Genomic DNA, 26,972 nt, shown 5'->3' with positions numbered 1-26,972 from the left:
ATACATACATACATACATACATACATACATACATACATACATACATACATACATACATACATACATACATACATACATAACATTTCTGGTTATAGATTTATCCTACTGTCTATTAATAATTTTATCTGTCATTCTTCTGTCTATCAATTCTATTCTTCTGGTTCTGAGGCCTATGAATTTTAAATATTTTTTTGAAATATTGCTTTGTCAAGCCATCATTCAGTTTTTATCTTGACAAACTTAGATTTTCTAGATAAAAATGATTTACACGAATTTCAATTCATTTTAATTCTACTTCCTTACATTCACATTTGAGTTGAAATTCTGCATCCTTTTGCTACCTCAGTTCAGATTCAGGAATACAATTGGATTTAAATTGCATCCTCAATTCAATGCAATGGTGAAAATATGCAGGTATAATCTGTGCACATCATGACCACAAAATTAAAAAAGGGAAACGAAAAAGATGTCACTATAGAAATAATAGATTTAAAGGGATAGTTCACCCAAAAATGAAAATTAGCCCATAATTTACTCACCCTCAAGTCATCCTAGGTGTATATGACATTCTTCTTTCAGACGAATAAAACGTTATATTACAAAAGTCCAGGCTAATCCAAGCATTAGAATTTTGCTCTGTTTTTGAAGTCCAAAAAAAAAGTGCATCTGTCCGTCAAATAACGTGCTCCACGCGGCTCCGGGGTGTTAATAAAGGTCTTCTGAAGCGAAGTGACACGTTTGTGTAAGAAAAATATTCATATTTATAACTTTATCAAGTAAACTTTCGTCTGACCGCCTTCCGTGGAAAAGTGTTGAATGTTGAAAGTGAAACTCAAGATGCGTACGTGACGTCATGACGAGCCTACCTGGTCGTGTTAGTCTTTCGATCGGCAGGGGAACTTTCAACAATTTTTCAATAAATTGAACGGGGAAGGCGGTCGGCCGAAATTTTACTTGATAAAGTTTTAAATATGGATATTTTTCTTACACAAACGCATCGATTCGCTTCAGAAGGCCTTTATTAACACCCCAGAGCCATGAATCCAATTCTAATGCTTGGATTAGCCTGGACTTTTGTAATATAACTCAGATTTTATTCGTCTGAAAGAAGAATGTCATATACACCTAGGATGACTTGAGGGTGAGTAAATGATTTGCTAATTTTCATTTTTGGGTGAACTATCCCTTTAAATCTAAATCTAAATTAGGTCAAAGCATATGAAAAGAATTTGTTGTTAATTCAAGTCACCTTTATTTATATAGCGCTTTTTACAATGCAGATTGTTTCAAAGCAGCTTTACAGTGGTAACAGGAAAATAATGCAACAGAATTTAATAGAAAGTAATATAGTTAAATATTTAGTGTCCCCAACTGAGCAAGCCAAAAGCCAAAGGAGCAAAGACATCCTCTTGAGTTAATGATCCAAAGCGGGTGACACAGTGATAAACTGCTGGCCTCTGCACTGGGGCTCTAGGCCGGAAGCCAAACCGTCACACCCAACAACCATCAGACATTATCCTTTCAATCAGCTCCTAGAACAGTCTGAGCTTGTGTCAGCCACGTCGTAAAGCTGTAGGGCTGTTTGTATATTTCTCTGTGTTGTGTTTATCCACTGGATGTTGATATATGGTGACTGTTGGGTGAGATGCGTCCCGTTATTATAAGGTCTGTGGTTTAGGTTGGAGTTTAGGAATTGGATGGGTCATGTTGTGGACGTTGGTCTGTTTTGTTTGGGCTCTTTGCTGTTAACTGTTGCCATGTTGGTCATTAATCAGAGCAGAGGTTGCTACACTTTCCTCCAAATGCCTTAGCCAAGTTCTCATGAAGAGCAGTGCTCTGGGGAGGTAGTCTTTGATCGTAAGATGAGAAAAGGCTAGCCTGACAATGTTGAGTCATTGTCTTTTGGGCTACAGTGTTCAGACATTCATGCGGACAGAGACAGCAGTCTGCATCTGCAGAGATCAGACTTAATGATCTGCTTCATTATGTATCGGGGAACAAAACTGGTCCACAGATGGCATTTCCACACTGTGATGTTTTATGAACAGAAATCCCAGGATGAGATAAAGGACAGAGGAAATGCATGCTGCTCTAGACATCAGAATAAGATGTAAGAGGAGACTTTATATGGAAATGGAAGCAGACGTTTGGTGTCTGTATATAGTATAATTTAAAACAGATATGCTTTACATAATCTCTGCCTTATTTGTGGTTGAATGAACTTTATTGCATGTCTAGATGGTAAGAAGGATTGTGTTTACCTTAGGTAAACCTGAATGTTTAAATATCTCAACACTAATCTTTAAAAATCCTGAAAATCCTCTTCGGGACATCTTAGTGACTGGATTTATAGGATCTAGGGAGAGTACTCAGCTGAGGTGCATCTGTTTAAATACAGTATGCAAGGAATGGGGAGTTCTGGTGAGAGGGATTGTGGGAGGCATCGCTTGATACGTTTTTTCATGCAGTCATATTTCATGCATGTGCTTATATGCATCTATGTTTGTATGAATGACATGTATTTCATGTATTTAAATGTGATTTTGTGTATTGTGTGTCTATGGGTTGGTAAGATTTTTTGTATGTTTTTGAAAGACCTGTTTTGCATTTACATACTTATTGTAGTAATAATGACACTGCGTAATAACTCTGTACTAACCCTGTACCCCCTATACCGAACCTTAACCTATGTAGTTACATTACATTACTTTTTTTTTTTTTTGCTTGGGAACCTTTTTTTGTGGAAATTTTGTTTTTTTTTCAGAATTTTGATGAATAGAAAGTTCAAAAGGACAGAATTAATTTAAAATAGAAATCTTATAAATCACTCTTACTGACCCCCAATTTAGGTGACATTTCAAACATTTATTGTTATCATATGTTTCTGAAAATACCCCGGGGTAATATTTTATGGGTAATTAATACTGAAAACGGAATTTAATATGAAATATAAAATGAATATGAATTAATTATTTTATTAATATGATTATACTTTAGTTAAAAATCCTTAAATTAGAATTTACAATGTTAAATTCTGTATCTTATCTGCAACCTCATTTCAAATTTAAAACTTGTATATTATATTCATTCATTACACACAGACTGATATATTTCAAAATAACATAGATTTTCCTTAGTTGTCAGTTATAATCATCAAAATTAAAATAAATAAACATTGGAAATATATCAATCTGTGTTTAATGAATGAATATAATATACAAGTTTCACTTTTTGAATGGAATTAGTGAAAAACTTTTTGATGATATTCTAATTATATGACCAGCACCTGTATATATACATTTATGTGTGCATACACTATTCTGAATAAATTGAGAATCATGATTTTATTTAGTTATTTTGTGTATATATATGGTGCACATCCCTTGTGTCTGAATATGTGAGTGAGTGAGTGTGTGTGTGTGTGTGTGTGTGTGTACACATTTTTGTATATATTTTTGTGAGTCCTGGCCAATCTCTTGGCCTGGGTTGGGACAGACCAGCAAACAAAGTGCAGAGCATACAACACCAGCTCACTGGAGCCAGCCGGCTTTCTGCCAGCTGTCTCTCTGTTCTCACACACTGCTGCCTATTCATGCAGGCCTTAATTGGAGCTCCTGCTTTTAGAAAGAGAAAGAGGAAGAATGAGAATTGAAGAGGTCTAAACATCCCAATAAAAACACAGTATGGTTAAGGCATTGCATAGTGTGATTTAGAATGGGCTGGAGAAGCGGAGAGAGGGGAAGTGAATTAAGTAAGTTTACTTCATTTCCATACACACATTAAGGTAAATTTAAGCTTGCTGACCTTGAACTCACTCCTACTCGTATTTTCATTGTTCTTGTCACTGTCAAAGCTTGAATCATTGTTTGTGTAATTAGCATGCGGTGAGCACTGCCAGAATCCATCATTATCATCAGTATGTGTAAAAACAAGTCAGAGAGGAGTGGGAAAACAGAGCCAAATTTACATTAAGCTATTTGTCCATTCAGTTTTTATGTCTATGTATTTATGTACACAAACATGAGCATCCCAACACAATAATGTTCTGCTCCATAGTGTATGTTTGAGGCAAATCTGTTTGGCTGATGAATGAATGATGGGAAAACTAGTTTGAAAAATATATTTGAAGTTTTGGATGCTAGCGCATATATATATATATATATATATATATATATATATATATACACTCACCTAAAGGGTTATTAGGAACACCTGTGCAATTTCTCATTAATGCAATTATCTAATCAACCAATCATATGGCAGTTGCTTCAATGCATTTAGGGGTGTGGTCCTGGTCAAGACAATCTCCTGAACTCCAAACTGAATGTCAGAATGGGAAAGAAAGGTGATTTAAGCAATTTTGAGTGTGGCATGGTTGTTGGTGCCAGACGGGCCGGTCTGAGTATTTCACAATCTGCTCAGTTACTGGGATTTTCACGCACAACCATTTCTAGGGTTTACAAAGAATGGTGTGAAAAGGGAAAAACATCCAGTGTGCTGCAGTCCTGTGGGCGAAAATGCCTTGTTGATGCTAGAGGTCAGAGGAGAATGGGCCGACTGATTCAAGCTGAGAGAAGAGCAACTTTGACTGAAATAACCTCTCGTTACAACCGAGGTCTGCAGCAAAGCATTTGTGAAGCCACAACACGCACAATCTTGAGGCGGATGGGCTACAACAGCAGAAGACCCCACCGGGTACCACTCATTTCCACTACAAATAGGAAAAAGAGGCTACAATTTGCACAAGCTCACCAAAATTGGACAGTTGAAGACTGGAAAAATGTTGCCTGGTCTGATGAGTCTCGATTTCTGTTGAGACATTCAGATGGTAGAGTCAGAATTTGGCGTAAACAGAATGAGAACATGGATCCATCATGCCTTGTTACCACTGTGCAGGCTGGTGGTGGTGGTGTAATGGTGTGGGGGATATATTATCTTGGCACACTTTAGGCCCCTTAGTGCCAATTGGGCATCGTTTAAATGCCACGGCCTACCTGAGCATTGTTTCTGACCATGTCCATCCCTTTATGACCACCATGTACCCATCCTCTGATGGCTACTTCCAGCAGGATAATGCACCATGTCACAAAGCTTGAATCATTTCAAATTGGTTTCTTGAACATGACAATGAGTTCACTGTACTAAAATGGCCCCCACAGTCACCAGATCTCAACCCAATAGAGAATCTTTGGGATGTGGTGGAACCGGAGCTTCGTGCCCTGGATGTGCATCCCACAAATCTCCATCAACTGCAAGATGCTATCCTATCAATATGGGCCAACATTTCTAAAGAATGCTTTCAGCACCTTGTTGAATCAATGCCACGTAGAATTAAGGCAGTTCTGAAGGCGAAAGGGGGTCAAACACAGTATTAGTATGGTGATCCTAATAATCCTTGAGGTGAGTGTGTATATGTATATGTATATATATATATTTATTTTAGGGCTGTCAAAAGATTAATCGCATCCAAAATAAAAGTTTGTGTTTACATAATATATGTGTGTGTACTCTGTTAATTATTATTTATATATAAAAACACACACATTCATGTATATATTTAAGAGATATTTGCATGTATATACTGTATATACATTATAATCTATAATATATATAAATATAAATGTTTTATATATAAAAATTATATATTTTTCTTAAATATATACATGCTTGTGTGTGTATTTATATATAAATAATAATTAACAGAGTACACACACATATATTATGTAATTACAAACTTTTATTTTGGATGCGATTAATCGCGATTCATCTTTTGACAGCCCTAATTTTTATATATATATATATATATATATATATATATATATATATATATATATATATATATATATATATATATATATATATATATATATAATATATATATATATATATATATATATATATATATATATATGTATATATCATGTTCATGTGTGCATACACAATTCTGAATAAATTGAGAATCATGATTTTATTTTGTTTAAAGATCACATTTCTCCCACGAGTAGACAACTAAACAAAATAACATAAAATGTAAATTGCTGCTATATATATATATATATATATATATATAAATTTATTTGGATCTTAATTTTGGAAAAATACTTAAGTATTACAAATCTTTATATTAGATAAAGTCTCCGAATTTTCTTTTTTCCTTTTCTTACATTTCATAATGAACTCAGACAAGCTCTGTACCGACTCGTTTTCCATCAGTTCTTTTTTGTGAATTGAAATGTGTGCAAATGATTGTGGGTGATTGAAGGACGTGGAGGATTCACTTGTTGCATCCTTCAAAATGAGCTGAATGAAGGACAAGAAACAACGGGTGCTTAATGACGTGGCAGCCGAGATATGCCGCCTTACAAACGTGATCTTTGAACGATTCACGCAGCTCTAGTGCAATACAGTAGGCCTATGTATGAGGGTGTGTCTGGATGAGTTTATATGTGTGTTGAATATGTGCGTGCCTGGGTAGACACATAAATGGAGGCAATGAAGTGGGGAGAATGAGTGAATAAACAGGAAAGGGTGAGGGAAGAACAGAGGAATGGTAAGAGAGAGGAGAGGGGTATGGGTTTAAATGTGCTATTCACCTCACATTCCTTCGTTGGTTCTTTTGCCCTGTTGTCATGGAATTCTAAAATGTGTATGTTCTGATGGATTACAATATTCAAAGTTTAGATATTATTTATTTCTGAAAATTGTTTAGTAGACTAACTTGTTCAGCAAATAAAGTTGCCATTCTGATTCTGAACATGGTTGTGATTTTAACAGAAATGCATTATTTAGACATTTAATGGGACAATACATGTACTTTTCAATAAAAGACTAGGCACCTTACCTTAATATTTCCCAGAAGTTTGTGTGTGATCAAATCAGAGTAGAAGATTCATGAGAGTGGTAAAGACTTGAACAATGCCCAGGCACTTTGTATACACTCCCTCTACTGATCAGAAATGTTAATGCACTCTGTACAGCACGCATATGAGGCTTGTTATTTATCGTAAGATCACATGGATGTTCATGTTACAGTATGTTGGTTTTGAGGGAGGTATCTGTCTCTGAAATTATTTGCTTGCTTGTCTTTAAAGAAACAACATAATGTACCTTTACTGGAAAAGCAAACACAACAAGTGCTCAGAACAACTTGTGAAAATTTGCACTGCTGTCATGGCTAATTTCATTAAGTAGCCTATCGCTAAGAGAAAAAAAGCAAACTGGTTAGGGAAAGAGGATGGCGAGATTAAAGAGAGGTTAGAGAGATATACAAACATCACCATAAGAGCTAATTGTTGTCATAGCCATGCAACTCCCTTTCTTTTGCTGTAGCAAGCAGTGTACACTTGAAATGAAGAACAGAAACAGGACAGCACTGTTTGTTTGATGTGCAGCGTTAGTCTTTGAATCTGACGGTGTGCTTTAAAATTGCCTTTTCAGTTTCAATTTAATTCGTCATCTTTTTAACCAAATCAAAATACTGTTTGTTCTGTTTGTCTGTGTAGTTGGATGATAGATTATAAGAGAGAAAATGCAGCTCTCCTTTGTTCTTGCGAGTAAAATCCTCTGCCATTCACATCACAGGCAGACACTGCAGATGGGTTGCTGTTTACAACACTGCAACCTGGTGGAGGTGTTAAGGGGATGGCAGCAATTTGCAGTGACAAAGTAGCATCATTTGTTTTCAATGAGAGTTGCCGATTTGAGGTGACATGAGTGACAGTGATAGGCCAACTAGCAGTATGTTTATGCATGGTTATAATAGAGCCACAGCAGGTTTTTGCATAATCAAGCTACATTTTCCATCTCTCTGGCCAAGTATGACACAATGCGTAAACAAATATTTGAAGGATTCAAAATGCCATGTCATCTCTCTTTCAGAGCATGCGCACAACGCTGAGGCCAATTAACAGTCTGATTAACATGCATAATGCTAAACGAAGCCATTACATAATCTTGTAGTCTGATATTTAATTTCAGTCTGACTGAATTGCATGCAAATGCACTTGCTCTCTAGATTTGTATATTATATATTTCACACACAATTTTTAGGCATTTAGAAGTACCCGTAAAGACGGCTTCAATTCATCATTTTATACAAGATAGGTTGTTTGACTGTAATGCATTGCATATATTCAGCATGTGGTAGTCACAGTCCTGATGTTTTTTATCTTTTAAACAGGGCCTGATTGGGGAATTGTTTGTTGGCTACTTCAGTGAATTCTCCATTCTTATTGGCTGTATCATACTTATATGGAGCCTCTCTGCTTTTCCGCAATAGACACCGGGTAATTGGGCTCTAGAGAGAGACTAATTCCATCAACACACACACAAACTCAGCAAAATCCCCAGCTGCTCATGTACTCGAGAAGAGGCCTGCACTCCATTTCCTGCTGCTCTTTACCATTAGCATCACATTCCGACACACTTTTCTTACACGAGCCTTGTCTCTTTATAGAGTTTTTCACACTTGAAACTGTTCAAGGGATAGTTTAGCGAAATATAACATTTGTCACCACTTACACATTTCTTGCAGCTTTCTTTCTTCTGCTTAATAGGCTATCCCTTTGACCCAGGGTCATTCTATATCCATATCATTCTTACTTTTATCTTGTTTTGGTCATTAATCCTGGGTAGTCAGGTTTAGAGATTTGCATGGCACATCTGTAAATCCTGGGTTAAGGTTTTTCTTTTATACATGAATATGAGATCAATGGTAGTCAGGTTTTATCCAGGTTTGCAGATGTATTAGCATTGTTGTTTAATCTTGTGAAAAATCTATCTATTCATATTTTTTTTGGGCAGTTGGAATTGTTGTTTTTTTTCTTTTCTGTTTCACATAAATTTGGATGTAAACATGGCTATTAATTAGACAAGTAGTACAGCATCAACTTTAAAGAAATAGTTCACCCAAAAATGAAAATGATGCCATAAATTACTCACCCTCAAGCCATCCTAGGTGTATATGACTTTCTTCTTTCAGCCGAACACAGAGTTCCGGCAAAAGGGTGACCTCTGACCCGATGTATGACGTAAAACGAGCGTAAGCTTAGTTGTGAATTGACGACCACGGAAGCACAGAGGATAGAGCAAAACAAAAAGCTGGTCACGAATTAGAACTAGAAGTCTAGAATGAGAAATTTTATAGAAAAATGTCTGAGGATATTGATATAAGAGAAGAGGAGCTATGTCCTATGTAATACGTCGAGTCAGAGGTCACCCTTCTGCGGTAACTTGACTCTCTTGTGAACATGCCTAACGGCCATTGCCGGAAGCCAGTGATTATAGTTTTAAATATGGATATTTTTCTTATAAAAACCCATCGCTTCACTTCAGAAGTCATTTATTAACCCACTGGAGATGTATGGATTACTTTTATTATGGGAGCTTCAAAAACTCTAAAAACTATTCAAGGCCACTACAAAGCTGGGAAGAGCCAGGATATTATTTAATATAACTATGATTGTGTTCGGGTGAAAGAAAAATGTAATTTAAACCTAGGATGGCTTGAGGGTGAGTAAGTTATGGGATAATTGTCATAACTTTAATAACTGCTTATTCACTTGACATTCAAATATTCTAACTATTCAACTGTATTACTGATCTGCCCACATTGACACTATATGATAATTGAACTGAGCTGGATGACATCACTGTTTTCTCCAGAGCGGCTGTACAGCCGAATCAAATTCTGTTGCATTATTTTCCAGTTTAACACTGTGAAGCTGCTTTGAAACAATTGGCATTGTAAAAAGCCCTATATAAATAAGGGTGACTTGACTTGACATACTTAACATATTTGTCATTCAACAATTTTTTTAGTCGCTAAAATCTAACAGCCTGTGAAAGTTTGAGGGCAAAAAGATATTCTAACAGAGCTAATTATCATAGCTATTTATTATCTGTAATATTATAGTGACATGTATAATATAACATATAACAAAAAAATTGCTAAACCTGGGGTTTAAACCAGCCTTTACTGCTGGTTATGTCTGGAGGGATAAGCCCTTGTGTCAGCTTTACCTCAATAACAATCCCACATTTCTTGTGATGAAATGCCATTGTAAATCACCAATGCTGCAACAGAACATCAAATCAGAGGTGACAAGCACACACTCGCCATCTTGCTTCCAGCCTATGTGAATTATGAACACAGACATATGATCAAAACATGCAAACATAGTTGAAATGTGATATTCTGGATTCAACACAGTAAACTCAGTGTTTCTTCCTAGGCCTGTATAACTTTCAGAAGTAATCAAAAGACAGCTACCTTCGTCCCTTCACCCTTGTATTCCGTAAACCCTGTGTACAGTAAACACGACACACCCATACCTCATCCCAGCATTTCTGTGAACACTCCTCTGAGGGGAGTTAGTTGTAGAGATTATCCTGGTACTCCTGAAATAATTACTACATGCAATTAAGCTCACGAGCAGTTTTTTATTTTCCACCTTGTTTATCTTGGATCTGACTCACGAGGGGCTTGAATTTGGACCAGCCATCTGAAATCATCTAAAATTGTTATGTGCTAAAAAAGTCCAAGACAGATGGTTGAATAGACTGGAGAGCAGAGAAAAAATTATGAGAAGAGTAAACGCATGATGAAGGGGATAAAAGGGGGAGTGGGAGCTGTATCCTGGAATAGCCAGCAAGTCAAGCTGCTAACTCCGCCCCCTCACCCCCCTCCTCTCCCTCTCGCTCTCTCTCTCTCTCTCTCTCTCTCTCTCTCTCTCTCTCTCTCTCTCTCTCTCTCTCTCTCTCTCTCTCTCTCTCTCTCTCTCTCTCTCTCTCTCTCTGGCAGTCTTACAGTCTGTCATTTGAGCAGACAGTGAGAGCAGGAGGGAGGAAAAACAGGGAGACTGAGCTGTGCTTTTGCCTGCCGTTGACTTGTCTTCTCGCTTGTGCAGTAACAACCTGAGGCTGGATATCTGGACAGTGTATGATTCCCTAGCAGACTAGCCAGACTTTTGCTCCTCTTGGGATTTGTTTTGAGGTTTTCCTCCACACCTCTTTGGAATTACCACTACAGGGATATCCCCGGCGTGAACGTGTGTGATGTGCCATGCCCATGCCTGCTAATCTTGTGGTCAGTGACTGGGGTAGACCATGAAGGGGGGCCACCACCATCGGGGCTGCGCCTGCCACCACTTGTTTCGGAAAGTCCTGGCAAAGTGCGGCTGCTGTTATGCCCGTGTCAGAGGTCAGTGACTTTAACTTCGTCACAGTTGACTTGAGATGAAGGATAAGAAAACTACTACTACCCTTTAAGTTTGCAACTTCTTGTTCGTGTGTGCTTTGTTGTATTTGGTCTGACTCTTCCAATGTATCTCGCCTTCCAAATCTGTATTGGCAGATGCTCACCCACCTTTTTCTTATCTCTACTCTCTGAGTGTGAACGTATTGCATTGCATGCGTGTCGGGGGGATTCGTCTGTGCCTCTTTTTTTCTTCTGCTCGCGCTCAGCTGGAGCAACAGATGCCTGTCACTTCTCCTGGTTACGGCTTCCACTCACACTTTTCATCTCACTCCCCCTCTCAAAGGTGTGCACACAATTATCGAGTGGCAAGAAAGGCGTGTGTGCGTGTTTTTTATGTTCATGCATTAAATGCGGCGTGTTTGCGTGTAGGACAGGGTGACATGTGTTCGGGGGGGGGTTTGGAGGAGCACGTGGGTGGATGAAACTGGGCTGCACAGAAACATTCCTTCCCCTATTTAACACTGAGACTTTGACTAAGTAAAGCCCATGTCTCTCTTTCCTATCTTTTTTGGTTCGTCTCTCAGGATTTTCAGACAGTCATTGAGGTTTCTATTTTGATAGTTTATCAATAAAATTACAATTATGTCATCGTTTAGCCTACTTACCCTCATTCTAAACCTTTCTTTTTTGTTTATACAATGAAAGATGCCATTTACCTTCATTGTATGGACAACAAAGTTTTGGAACATTCTTCAAAATATCTTCTCTTGTGTTAGCCTACAAAGAAAAAAAGTAAATCATACAGGTTTGGAATGACATGGGATGAGCAAAATTAAATTTTGGGTGAACTATTCCATTAAGGTTGCATGTTAATGGTAGCTCCAGAGCAAAATGCCTTGCGATTACATCTACACAATTGCTTCTTGCTATATTCCATCTGTTTTGAGTCTAAAATTGTATAATTTATGTAAAATACACTGCTTTAAAGCTTTCTTTGCGTGCTCTTTTATCATTGTTTCGACTCTGCGGGGCTCTGGCATAGTTCAGATGCCTCTAGTTTAATCTCCAGTGCTTATGTAATGGATATTCTTCCTCTGAGCCAGAGTATGTGCTTTCTACCTTCACTTAGGATCATCTAAGTTAACCTATGACATCATACTGAAATGTTGTTACAATACCAACATTTCAGTTATCGTTACCAATACCAGTATAATTTCACAGTTCCCTATTAAAGGTGCAATATGTAGGATTTTTTTGCAGTAAAATATCCAAAAACCACTAGGCCGGTGTTGTATATTTTGTTTAGCTGAGTTCTTACAATATCCCAAATGTTTCCAACTATATGTAAATCGTGATAAAATTGCGATTTTAACCAAGGATCCGGGACATGTGAGGGAGTCGCCTGTTAATGGCGTCATATCCGCGTTAGCCTCGGTTTTCCGCTTTTACTGCCGTAGAAACCATGGCAACAGATGTGGACAACTGCGTAACGTCTAGTTTTGCTCAAACATGACCATGGCAAGCAGACTTTGGAACAAAATGAGAAATCAAAAGAGTATCGACGTGGCGTTTTCGAGATGGCGAGAGCTTCGCAACTAACTTCGACTTGACAGATGCCGTTCTTGCACGTGCTTTATTAGACAGGTGAGCAAATGTACATAAAACGAATCAATGTTATGTGGCTCAACACAATGAAATAATAGAATAGCATCAGTATAATTTTGTTGTAGCTTAGTTACTGCTAGTCTCATATAGCCAACAAACTAACACAGAGAATAACATTATAACTTTCAACACACTCAAATGCATTTTCGATAGTGTAGACCAAGTGACAGCATTGCGTTTCCTCACAATTTTAATTAGTCAAATAAACTGACCTGTATGAGTAGTAATTCAGCACTTGCGTGTAGTTCGGTAGAATAAAATGTACTCATTTCTTTATATTCCCCTTCACTCATCCATAAACATTATTTCCCCATAAACATTTTTAGATCCATCGGTATGACGACAAGTTCCATGATTCCGCGCTCATTCACTGAGTCATCAATCTACGCCTTTGTTATTGTAGTCTTCAAATATTTATCAAATTAAGTAAAAATTGCATTAAAAATATCAAATAAAAAGTTTAAAATAATAAAATGAAAAACACAGAAACACATTACTGGTAACAGTGGCAGGTCTATTGCACTTACACAGCAAGACTTAATAGATCTATTTTGACATATGAGATTTTTTCAGGTTATTACAAACATTGCAATTTCAGATTCAGTCCTGCATTTTAATATGGCTGTCAGTGTCGAAACTTAGCAGCTTAAAAAATAAAACTTGTCTAAAATGTCTATACTACTCAATGAATCTTGAAACTTATTTGCATTGTGTTCATTCTTTGTTGGTTACAATTAAATTATTCGCGAGCATGCAAAGCTCACGCTGAACAAACTATTGAGTGGCGTATTGAGTAGATCCTGACTAACTTAAACGCCTCTGATTGATCATTGCGTTCACACTCTCATCAAACTTGCTGTGATTGGCTACAAGTAATGCTACTGTTGACAACACTATTCTGAAGCTGTGTCAAAACGTGCGCACCTAATACGTTTCATTTTACATAGAGTAGGTGGCATCATGAGGGCCATCATGTTTAGATCACTTGGTCAGATTAATACTATTAATTTGATCTCAGAAATCACACTATTATCGCTCTCAGAATAAGTTAATCATGGCTGACTGTGAATAGTGCATTTCTACAATGTAGAAAATTGTTGCTTTTGCATGATACTGTATTGGCCAAACAAAAATGACTGAGTGCACCTTAAAGAATGCATATAGAGGGTAAATAAAACACCTCTTAAGTGGAAAATGGCAGTGCACTTCCTTTCATTAGCAATGATGACCATCTTGAAGTGATGGTATCCTGTGGTTATGTGTAGTGGATTTCAAGTGCTGCTCTAAGTCAGCAAATATTATTTTAATGTCGGGCATTAGCATCAGGCTCTCCTCCTTAAATATAAATCCCATTAGGAGAAAACTGTAGGCAGATGGAGACGCTTAAACCCATATGTGACTTCCTCCCACCATCTCCCTCTCTTTCACTTTCCAAGCCTGACTCTCCTGCCTTGAAGATTATATGCCTCTTTCTGACACCTAAGCTCTATTCTCTATGATAGAAGGGAGTATAAATGGCTGATTTATGTAAGAGCGTTTAATCATGCTCGGATGAGGGCTAAATGTTTATTCAACCCTGGGAATAAAGTACACAACCTGAATGCTCACGGAGCAGGAGGGGTGTTGACGTGCTGTTTTCTGCACGGTTAAAGGGGCAGACGTGATTGCATGTGCCGAAAGAGCTATCGACCTGGTTCACTGTGTCACGCACATCCCTTTCGTGACCCTACAGATGTCTCTCTGTGTCTGAAACACGCAGACACGTCTCATACCCAGAGTGCAATGCAAACACTTGCGTACACCCTTTTTGTTTTGATGTTTATAGGAAAAACAATCTAGATTGTGCAGTGATAATCATCTTCACATATCAGTTGTTCTCCAGAGGTTTTTCCTGTCTGTGAAGGTGTAATGCATGGAAAAGTCCAGAACTTGCACTTCCAGGAACCAACTTCCACAACATGTAGGGATTTGACTTTGCCACTCTCCCTTAAAAAGTGATACTATGGTACTATCACGAGGTGCGTTCCATTCGACAGGGACTTCGCTGACAATAACTTTACTTTCAAAAGTTAAAACCATATCATAGAAATATACATTTACAAAACACACAGTATGTATCTAAAAATATAATCAAAACATTGTACTATTAGTCTATTCATTTTATTAGTTTACATACTTGTATATTTAATTGACCATAAACAGATTTGTTGCTGAATATGAAAATCGATATGATTTTGGGAACTATGTATTAATGTGTTCTTAATCAATGGTCTTAATAATTGTAGCGGTCTCACCTCGTGCACTTTCTTTCCCACGTGCAGCATAGTAAACAAGGTAACGTAAATAAAGTAAAAATGATAGGCCTCAGCTGCTTCTCGACACTTTTAATTTGTTTACATATTCATAAAATAGAATAAGTTATTTTAAAACAGTCATTACCATAACCATTCATACTCTAGTTTTGTGAAATAACTATGAATATTCAAATGCATAAACTCTTTAAAAACTCTTCCAACGGCTCTGCTCCATCGTTAGCTCAGACTGACGATGCGACGCGCAATGAGAGTGGAGAGTTTTCGCTCTCCACTTCCTGTGAAGTGATGTATCGATGTTCCCTTCTTCCCTACGCCGTTCGCAGTGCCCTTCGTTCGTACTGAACATGTTCGCCGCCTTCGGATTGGAATCTCACTTAAGATGGTGGAATACCCTGTGAAGTCCACTAACAGTCGAATGGAACGCACCTACGGTCTTGTATGGTAGTTCCACGGGTTTTTGATATATACCAAATTATACTTTTTTTTGTCAGAACCATATATTTCATTTAGAAATATAGAGCATCTTCTCATATGATTTGGTCTGTAAGATATTTTGTTGTTGTTGAATATCCTTGAAAGAAATCTCTTATCTTCACCATGGCTGCATTTATTTAATCAAAAATACAGTAATATTGTGAAATATATATTAAAATATGTTAAAAACTGCATTTTCAGCAGGTATTAATTTAATCTTCAGTGTCACATGATATTATTCTGATATGCTGATTTGGTGCTTAAGATTTTTTTTTTGTTTAAATTATTGTTAGTGTTAAAAACAGATTCTGGTCTCTATGTCTTGACTCAAAGTACATTTTTGCCATTTTTTCACCCAATTTATCATTCTTCATGCATAAATGTTACTTTTTTTGGTAAAAGCCCAGAAAGTACACCACTTTAATTTACAGCCTGCAGATTCATACTTACCCTGTTACTACATGGAATAAAGAGCACCACTTACCTGTAACTACATGGATAATTACCCCTTAATTAAAAATACTTACAGTATAAATTATTTGTAAATTTTCCTGATAGTTACCCCTTTATTCCCCAAATATTACATATTGTTCCCTTTATACCTACACATACTTTATAGTTACACTATAATTACCGAAGTTACGCTGTAATTTTGCTTTACTTACGCAGTACTTTCTGGGCTGTAATCTAAAGCGTTACCCTTATTTTTTCATATTTATATGCATCAGTGTTACTTACAAAAACTCAACCCTAGTGGTGTAGCCATCTTTCCAATGACCAGCAGAATGCAATCACATTGCTTTTTTAGCCAAACCATCATTCTGGTAATTACACAGCAGTGAAAGCTGTTTCTTTTCCACACTGCAGCTGTAGATGGCTATTATTTACAAGCACAGCAGGAATCAACCATATGACGTCTCTTCTCTCCTTCCTAATGAGTTCCAAGTTTCGAGACACATGACAATCATCTGGTCAGACACTATTAAGTTGACCATGGCTATGTAGCTGGAAACCGTTCCCCACTGATATCTGAATGAAAACACTGGGTTGCTAAATAGGGTGTCTACATGTGTGCATATGTATCATTCATAGACTCACTTAGAGAATCAATAAATTCAGAACAGAAATATTGGACGTAATGGCACCAAGCATTGATTTTTATAAAAATCAAGCATCAGCAGAGCTTACAGCGGAGACAGCATATTTGTGATTGCTATTAGCATCATACTGAACTTGCAGCTAAAAAGACTAAGAAAAATAACAGCAAAAAAGATAGAAAAATAGAGAGGGAGGAAGTAAAGAATGGAAGCAAACAGTCTGAAGAGACATAACTCAAGAATTGTTTCTGAGCCGAGCTAAAGCTTTGTGTTATCTTTTTTGAAACTCGCTTGGCTCTGACAGAATCAGGAAGCTGAGTTTTTACCTCAGGAAAAAACATGTCTTTGCCTAAAATGAGCTGGACAAAGGAGCTTGTTGTAGATTTGTGCAGCTGTGTTCATTGAGAAGAACATGCCATACAGGATGAAAACCATTTCTGATGTCCCATGCAAAAGATACAGGAATTGTGCCCACTGATTAGCATGGTTATGTTGTTTATTAGCATGCACTGTCTGACTTATTTTAGTCACTAGAAATTGCAAGTCCTGCACAGATATTTCCTGGTTAAAGTGGATTAGTCAGTGAACAAGACTTTTTGTTTTTGCACTGAAAAAATAAAGTGAACAAATTTGCTTATTTTAATATGTTCCTTGGGGTTAACTTATAATTGGTAATAAGGTTTTTTGGACAGAAAAACTGCCATATTTTCACAAAAATCAACCTTAAGGCTTGTCAGTAAATCGCTACTGTTAGGATTGGTCAATGTCATAAAAAAGTAAAAAATTATCAGCGCCCCCCTCACTACTACAGTAAGTGTTTTAAAAACATTATTTGTATAAAATCATAATTTACAGACAAAGCCTAATGAAATTCTTTACTTAAGGTTTGTGAGGTAGCTGCTGTCAGATCCAATACTGTTGGCTGCTCCATCTTTCAACAAAAGTTTCTTTGCAAACTCTCTATTACACCTCATTCAGAAAAAATGTCAAATGCTCCGAACAAACATGCAATCCTCTGACACGATCTGGGATGCTATTAAAAATAAACCATCCACTTGTTCCTGATGCTTGGGTCCTTCTTAAGTCTGTATAGCGAGACGAAAAGAGCTGTTTAAACATGGTGCGCCAAAGCAAAAGTTATTTTACTCTTCCATTTGCCCTGTTGTCAGCTCAATCACGTTCAGTGTGTCAGAAATTGATTAGGCATCTGAATACTGTATTCAGTGTAGACAGTGTCAGTGGTTCTGTTTGCTTTAGACTGTGGTGCGTCTTATGAAGATGGGTGTCAAAACCCCTTTAACATTGCAAAGATTGCAAAGATTTTGAAAAGTTTCTGCTCTCTTTAATGTTCAATTGTTGATTGATAAATTATGACTTTATCTCCCTGCTGTCCCTGGAAGTCTGTTGTGATATATGTGAGATATTTGAAGCTCTAGCCTTATTCTCAGCATGATCCTGAAAATGCAACCTGCAGTAGGCTATATCATGAAAACAAAATGGCCGTCCCAAAAACAGCTTTACTTTTACAAAACTACATGATCTTCAGAGGTTTGTAAACCCTTATAACCCATCTGCTTTAGAAGGCTGGTGAAGAACGACGATTTAATGAAGCCCGGGTATGAGCATGTGCTTCTTGTCATGGTAGTGATTAAGAGGGAGACAGTACCACTCTGCAGTAAGTCACAACATATGCTGCTATATTGCCTTTCTACCACTGCAAAGCCCCCTACACCTTCAGTGGTATGCAAACCTACAGGTAATCTTGCTTGTATATATGTTTTCCCAGAGTACAGGCAGTCATAACATGTGTGAGACTCCAGTGGTAGGAAACAAGGGAGCGAATCTAGTAAGTAGGACCTTAGCGCCATTGCTCTGCCAAGAGAATGTTCTCCTTTCCAAGCCTTTATTTTCTTTGGCCATGGCGTATATATTGAAACCAATGGCTCCATGCTTTCTGCCTCCCCATGGCTTCATTTTCACCTGCTGCTTTCCTTTCTTTTTCACCCCTAGTCAATTTTGAAAGCAGACTGGGGTGATGCCTGAAAGACATAATAAAGGGCAATTAGGGGTGGAGAACTGGTCACAACACCAATTGTTTGTCTCTAGCTCTCATGTACAGTACATTTGTCTCTAAACCCAAGTGCATACTACAAGACAGAAACTTGTCTGGCTTTGACGTGTACGTACGTTTTTTTTTCTTGCTCCATGTAAACCATTGGAAAAACTCTTCCTTTCTTACTGATTGTTGACATATTGGCTGGATCTGAAATCTCCCCCTGTACTATCATTCATTATTCCCTTCATGTGTTACTCCACAAAGATGGTCTACTTAAAGAAGTAAATGAAAAGGAGAGAGCAAATTCGGATGCTAGCTATGTTTCCATTCAAAGTTGTGAATTTAACGCAAAATTGAGTCGCATAAAACATTTGCGAATAAGCATCCCATGTGTTCAAGAGAACAAAATCGCCACTTTCTGGGAAATTGGTGCAAAATATCTGTAATAAAAATGGACGTTACTGCAGTTGGGGAAGCCACTGGCTCTTTTATCCTACTTCAGAAACGACTTGTGTCTCAGAGCGCACAGACAAAACACAATAAACGCTGACATTTTATCTTACGTTCAGATGCCTGGTGTTTGGGAATGCAATCATGCGAGACATTTTTGGGAGGGAATCAATCCAAATCATTTCCGAATTATCAAACCAATATTTGTGATGCTGTGCAATTAAATTGGTCCGCTAATTAGTCCAGTTATCCAATCACATCCACTGTTGAGGTAAAGTCTAGAGTTTTTTGTTGTGCATCGAGGGATTCACTGAGTAAATGTGTTTCATAGTTTTTGCACATTTCTTATTGGATTGAATATCTGCCTCAAATGAGGCTTTTTTATTTTTATTTATGCGCATCTTGGCATTTTCATCCAGTGTTTTTAATGCGATATTCCAAAACTAATAAGTTAGCTCATAGAGCATGGGTATTCTATAGCCGTTGAGTGTACACTGATTTTACACCTGTTATTGCAATGCATTATTATGGGATATACAACCATGGTCAACAATGAACTGTTATGTAGAGTTAGTGTGAAAACTAGTTTTTTGATTTTAATTACAATCCCGGAGCAAATTGATTATATTTTATGCAATTTGTCTGCGATTAGTTGTATGAGGTGTGCATACACATGACCGAAAACCAGAAATTGGGAGTCTTTAGGGAAACACGCTTTGGTCTTGTTGTGCGCACTAGATATAATACAGCCATTTGGAGATCCAGAAGCATCAGCTTCCAATGTAAAGTCTATTTCAACTTGAGCTGGTGAGCTTCATTTCAAGGTGAGTTGCCCCTTCACTCCTTTGCTTTGTCTTGGTCTCAGTATCCCCAGGTTCCTGCTGGATTTGTGGAGCATGCACATCCCAAGACGAACCCACCTGAGACTGTGTCTCTGAACAATCTTGACTCAGCCTCGTAATGAGCTGGCACTCACAACGCTTGGCAGCTACTCAACCAAGAGAGGGAGAGAGGGCTTCACAACTACAGCAATAATAATTATCTCATACAAAAAAAGACTGATCTGCTCCCATTGCACATGAACACTGATAAGTGGCTGTTCAAGAGGTTGTCTGATTGGACTGGTTATTAGCTGCTATTTAGCAGACATTTTTTTATGCAAGGCCACTTACCACAGCCTGTATGCTTGAACAACCTGGGTTTAAGTGCCAATATCAAGGGTGCAGTGCATGTACTAAAGCCCAAATGGGTTGAGCTCTTTAGCACGAAACTATCTATCTGTCTGTCCGTCCGTCCAGCCAACCATATGATTTATGATGGATGGATGAATGTTCAAATCCCACTAGACCCCTGAAGTTTATAGATGATGTTCTTTTTTGACTTGGCAGGCATCTTTTTTGGTCATCCACTTATAAGGTCTCATTCCTCCATGCATTATGGAAAAAGCTGCAAAAATAGCAAAAAACGAAAGCAAGCTGAGGTACTTGAGACTGCTCTTTGCTAAGTAGTAGTATATTTTTAACACTGCACCCCACCCCCTTCTTTCTCTCTATCTGTCTTTCTTTCCTTCCCTCCTTTGCTCTCCCTCTCTATCACTGTAAATCTCCCTGATATATTTTCCTTCCATCCCTCACTCTTTCCATCTCTTACTCAGTCTCTGACACACATACAGCTCCTCCAGCAGAATGAAGAAATAGCCTCAGCTGAATATTGGGCAGAAAGTCGTATGATATGCCTGTGAGGAATGTGAATGTCAAGTGGAGCGTTAAGATCATTCCAGGGGCAAATTTCATATTCTGATTCTCTCTCTTTGTCTCTCTCCTTCTGAACACAACTGGATTCAATAACCTCCTCTACTATATTCAGCTTTGGTTTTTCTGAGTGTTTTGCTCTCTTTCTTTCCATCTCTGACCCTGAACTCCCCAAGAAGGTCTATACTATGTGGAGAAAATCCTCTGGTAACATTCCCATTCATCTTAAAGGCCGCTGCTCAGTTGGTGTCCTCGGAAGTGTGTGATTTGAAATCTGCCATCTTTGCTCCTGTCACCGCAGATCTTTTGAAGCTGTAAATGTAATTTGTCTTATCGGACGGTGTAGTTACGACACCCACCAGCTAAACCTTGACCTCTCGGAACCCCCACAGACATATCCCGCCTTGTTTTCTGCACCAAGGTGCTCGAGCAGCATTGTGTTTGCTGTTTGCATCAGCGTAAAGATGAGGAGAATGAGGGGAAGTTATTAGATGCAGGAGTGCATTCCATGCCTTGTTTAGAAAAAAAGAAAGAGGGAGGACATCATTCTTCTGAATTCCACATTCTGCTGTTCTTTGAACATAATCTCTGCTCTGAAGTATGCTGTGATTCACAACATTACAAATGCCAGAATGAGCAACGCTTCTGGTGTTTTTTTTTATGGAAAGAGGAGTGTTTTAATTTACCGTTGATGTGTATTTTAGTGGTGCATTATTGAATTGTTTTTCAACACAAAGGTCTTTCTGTCACTGCTGGCAGTCTCTTGAAGTTGTTTCCCTCGAGGGTTCTCCACAGACAGCATTGGTAGACATATTTTCTTGTAGTGAATAAACAAATTGTGGTGGAGTAGAAACAGTTCTTTAACCTCTTGGACCAACAGCAGCTTGACTCCGTGTACACAGAATACAAAAAAAGGACAGATGCTCCTTGCTAAGGCTCAGAGCGAGCATGAGAATAATAGCTTGTTTATGAAATCCAGCGTGTTATCCTCTTATGCAACAAGCCAGCGACTAAGAAATACATGTCTGTGTACAGTTACTTCTGACCTTGGGGGAAATGAAATGCATATAATGGACAGTGCTTTTTATGCGGACATTATGTACTTCCATCTTAGAACGGAAAGTGTGCTGCTTTAGCGTCAAGCTTTGGTAGTTAAGTCGCTCCTGTGGTTTTCAGCTTAAACTGCTGATCTAAGTGCCGTATGAGGCACAATGCTGGTTTAATTTGAAAAAGAAACACAGGGAGAAAGAACGCTTACAGGTTAGAGGTACCATGTTCCAATGGTTGTACTTTGATATATATATATATATATATATATATATATATATATATATATATATATATATATATATATATATATATATATATATATATATATATATATATATATATATATATATATATATATATATATATATATATATATATATATATATATATATATATATATATATATATACCATGGTACCGATGATTGATGACTTTGACATTCAGATATCATAGTATTTATATTGTATACCTTGGTGCTTCAAAAAAATCTATCATCTATCTATCTATCTATCTATCTATCTATCTATCTATCTATCTATCTATCTATCTATCTATCTATCTATCTATCTATCTATCTATCTATCTATCTATCTATCTATCTATCTATCTATCTATCTATCTATCTATCTATCTATCTATCTATCTATCTATCTATCTATCTATCTATCTATCTATCTATCTATCTATCTATCTATCTATCTATCTATCTATCTATCTATCTATCTATCTATCTATCTATCTATCTATCTATCTATCTATCTATCTATCTATCTATCTATCTATCTATCTATCTATCTATCTATCTATCTATCTATCTATCTATCTATCTATCTATCTATCTATCTATCTATCTATCTATCTATCTATCTATCTATCTATCTATCTATCTATCTATCTATCTATCTATCTATCTATCTATCTATCTATCTATCTATCTATCTATCTATCTATCTATCTATCTATCTATCTATCTATCTATCTATCTATCTATCTATCTATCTATCTATCTATCTATCTATCTATCTATCTATCTATCTATCTATCTATCTATCTATCTATCTATCTATCTATCTAATCATAATTAATATCTGTCCATATCTAATATTATTTATGATAGATAGGTGGATAGATTCTTTCTTTCGTTTTTTCCTTTCTGACTGACAGACATAAGCTACACTTGCCATGGTACTATTATAGTGTTTTGGAAATGTCCCATTGTACTATTATAGAGTTTTGGAAAGTCCCATTGTGCTATTAAAGGGGTGGTAAAACACATTGTTTTGAAGGCTTGATTGTGTTTGTGGGGTGCACTGTAACATGTGTTAATGCTTCGTTTTTAAAAAAAAATCATTATTTTTCATATATTTGGCATTTATTCTACACTGCTCTGTCCCTCCTTGTAAAACGGTCTGATGCTTTCCGGGTTGTATGAAGCCGGTCCCTCAAAAATACGCAATGGGCTCAGATTGGTTAGCTGGCCCAGTGTGTTGTGATTCGCTAACCGCAGTGTACGTTTGTCGGAAACGTCACGCCCCTTACCTTTCCGGTAGACTGTGCTTTGGTCAGTATTAGAAACGATGGCGTCAATAAAACCACACCAATCTGAGCCCGAATCAGACCCAGAACATTTTAGTGAAGATGATCGAGCAGAACCTGTTCATTCCTCAAGAGTAAAGACTGCGGATCTATAGTGATCACTACTGAATGGCACTGTTACTTTTGTATTTTTAGAACGATTATAGCCAAATATCTGTCGCAAGAACTATTAACCCAAAACACTAAACACTGGCTTTACTATAGTAGCCAAATCACACACAGAACCATGTTTAGCATGCCTGTAGATACATAATACATAAAAGCTCTAATCAAAGAATCATTTACACTAATGCCAAGTTCGCTGTTGAGATTTTAACGTTAGTGTTTGTAACGATAGGTGTTCGTTGGATAACGTTAAGTATGAATAAGCATTTAACAGACTGGTTTGCAGAACAGTGTTGTCATCTGTTTACTTCCTTGCTACAACCTATTACAGGAAAACACATAGATGAAAAATAAATCAGACTTACAGGTTGTGGCCCGTAAACAGCTTCTGTTTGTAAATCCAGCTTTCAGGTCAAGCCGTTGTGCATATCCTGCATTGAACTCGCGAACATTGTGAAAGTTTTCCTCCGTGAAATGTGCTGCGGGAGGGAGCCCCGCGCGCGTCGTGCATTCACACACTGGCAGTGTTTGTCTTATGCAGCTGACGTTGTGCAAATCCGGTGTTGAACTCGCGAACATTGTGAAAGTTTCCCTCCGTGAGATGTGCTGCGGGAGCCCCGCACGTGCCTGTTCCCTTCTGTCTCATACACACGTGCATATAACATGTTGTATGTTAAACGCTCTGCAACGCACCCCTGTCCCTATGAAGGCTGAACAAAGCAAGTAACCCAAGCCTGCAATCCGGATGAATATAACAGCGTTTCCTCGGCATCGCGGCAACAACACTCCAGCCTAACTATACCACAACAGCGCCGCGATACAAAATGGCCTCAACCCCCCCTATTTAATATTCTCGGAGGAGGGGTTTATGTAAATATTGAGCCTGGTGATGTCACCAACCCTGGAGGAATGTGTGTAGTCGCCTACTGGCCGTTTGCTGTAGTTCTTAGAAATGGATTTCTTTAAAAGCAAATATCTCCCTTTGCTTTAAACTTTGAACGTTATAACTTTGCAGATGTTGTTCATGCTAAAGCAGCAACATTACACGCTAGCTTAAGTTAGAATAGTGAAATTGTGGTTTACCACCCCTTTAAAGTGTTTTGATAATGTCCCATGGTACTATGGTTTGGCTTGGAAGTACCCTGGCTTATAGGCTAAACACCTGAATTTCAGTACCATTTATATCAAAGTACCAAGGTATTACCATTAGATTTTACTTTACCTGGGTACATACCTTTTTGTAAGGAACCCAGAAGGTTATCAGATGGTAATTCCATGGCACATGTCTAAAAGACATGGTTTTATCTCCAGGTTCATGCCCCAAAATGTGTTAAATTCCATAGTATTTCTTGTGAGAGAAAGAAAGAAGTACTTACAAAAAGTACTGGAGAGTACCGTGTCCCTGTGATCTGATAGCAGATGGCAATACCATGATACGCTGATATATATTAATAATTGATGACTTTAATACTGAGAGAAATAAAGAACAAACAAAAAAAAGAAAAATTTCCACCTGTAAACAAATGCAGGCTCTGCTTACACCAGCCCTATAGTCATTTGATGGTGCTCTGCATTTTCACAGTCAGTCAATCCCTTGCACCGAACATGACAGTGATTGGCTTGAGTGTGACTTTGATGTGAGTGATAACAAGCTCACTGTGTAAAGTGAACTTTCAGACGTGTGTGTGTGTGTGTGTGTGCATGCATATGTCAGTCGATGCCCATAATGTGTCTCTCTGACAGTTTTTCTTTTGTGTGGTTGTCCCTAACTCTCTTCCCTTGGGGTTTAGTTGCCATGGCAATGTGACTTAGAAGAAACAGAGAGACATGGGAAGGAATGAACATTTGCGCTGGAGGCTTAACAACTATTATTGGTCTGCTCATACTGTATACAGTGTGCAATCAGTCAGTTAACTATGATGTACCTATGAGTTACTGCATAGTCATTTTTAAGTATTACACAAAGCAGAGATCTTCCCACGCAGATGGTGACACCCATTAAAGTACCTCAACATAACTGAGAATCAAGGCAAAATACAAATTCATTAGACTGGAAATAGTGAGCATCCCACTAACCATCCGTCTGTATATATATATTGCTCTTTTGTTTCTCAAGTAAATGTAACTTTAAGGATGTTTAGATGTTGTTGCGTCAAGTTATCGATTGTATCGAATGGACTGTGGGATGTCTGTGGGTATGGCGTGTAACTTAGACTGTAAAAAAAATATATTTTCTGTGCACTCTGCAATGCATGATGCTCTGCTGTGGTAATGTGTGGGTACAGTAACAGGGAGGTGGATGAGCAGGTATCTTCAGGGAGATGTTTTTCGCTTCTAATGATCATAATTTTGGAGATCTGTACACACACAGGCTGTGCCACGTGGACACTGTCGTACTGCAGGGCTTCTCTTCTGGAACAATCTCCATGAGCCGTCCAATCAGTGGCATCTGCCCAAAAATACTGCCACATGAACCAAAGGCTGCTGTAGGCAGATAAAAGCTCACACGCAGGGAGGTCCACCTACACACACATTGTCACATGCATAATTGCTATGTTTTGTGATGGAATATGAGGTACAGATGGAATGTATGGAGAGTGTGCTCATCTTATTGGGATGGCAGTTCTTCTGTTATTCTCTTACTTAATTATCCCATATAGGGAACAGGTGCTGTTGGTTTTCTCCACCTGTGCCCACGTGATCGGGATGTTTTTGTTGGAAAAACATATAGATTGCTCACTTTTACAGTGTATGGATCTTTATAATGGACACTGATAAACACAACATAACTCTTCTTTAGAATGTGTATAGATTCATATATACCATAGATTTAGATTCTATCTACTTACTTATTCAAAAACTACAGTAATAACATGCAAAAGTTTCACTAGGTTGATCGTGTGCAAACATTGATTGATTAGTTGGTCGATTGGCGGCAGGTTTTGTTGGTGTTTGTGATACAAGATGTTCCTGAATGTCCTCCTTGACATCATTCTTTTAAAAGCATATCATTTTAGTTGAGACTGGCTCTCTCTTTTTGTCAGTTTCTGTCTGTCCCTGTGGATGAGCTTTGACCGGGGCAATTCGTCAATTTTTGCCATATCATTGTTTTTAAAAGTGTTCCCCTTAACACACTCAACCACAATGCAAAAATGTCGACCGTGAAAAAATTATTTTCATTTTTGGGTGAACTATTCCTTTTTTTCCAAGTTAAAT

General features: G+C 37.7%; 1 protein-coding gene across 4 annotated transcripts in view; it reads left to right on the top strand.

Moving 5' to 3' along the window:
• The window catches only part of arhgef25a (Rho guanine nucleotide exchange factor (GEF) 25a), a 77,973-nt gene that overhangs the window by 9,212 nt on the left and 41,789 nt on the right, over positions 1-26,972 (top strand). The window contains exon 1 of one of the 4 annotated variants that reach the window (XM_079802380.1): positions 3,662-3,751. The exons of 2 other annotated variants lie outside the window; for them this stretch is intronic. In XM_079802380.1, the coding sequence (XP_079658506.1) occupies positions 3,715-3,751 (37 nt within the window). In that variant the 5' untranslated portion in view covers positions 3,662-3,714. Of the gene's footprint in view, positions 1-3,661; positions 3,752-10,812; positions 11,201-26,972 lie in introns of those variants that run through there. One more of the 4 variants, XM_079802378.1, reaches the window with a different exon arrangement.

This window comes from Gobio gobio, assembly GCF_949357685.1.
Source record: "Gobio gobio genome assembly, chromosome: 21".
Lineage (NCBI taxonomy): Eukaryota > Metazoa > Chordata > Actinopteri > Cypriniformes > Gobionidae > Gobio > Gobio gobio.
Note: the sequence above shows the minus strand (reverse complement) of the source record. Positions and strands in the feature narration are given on the sequence as shown.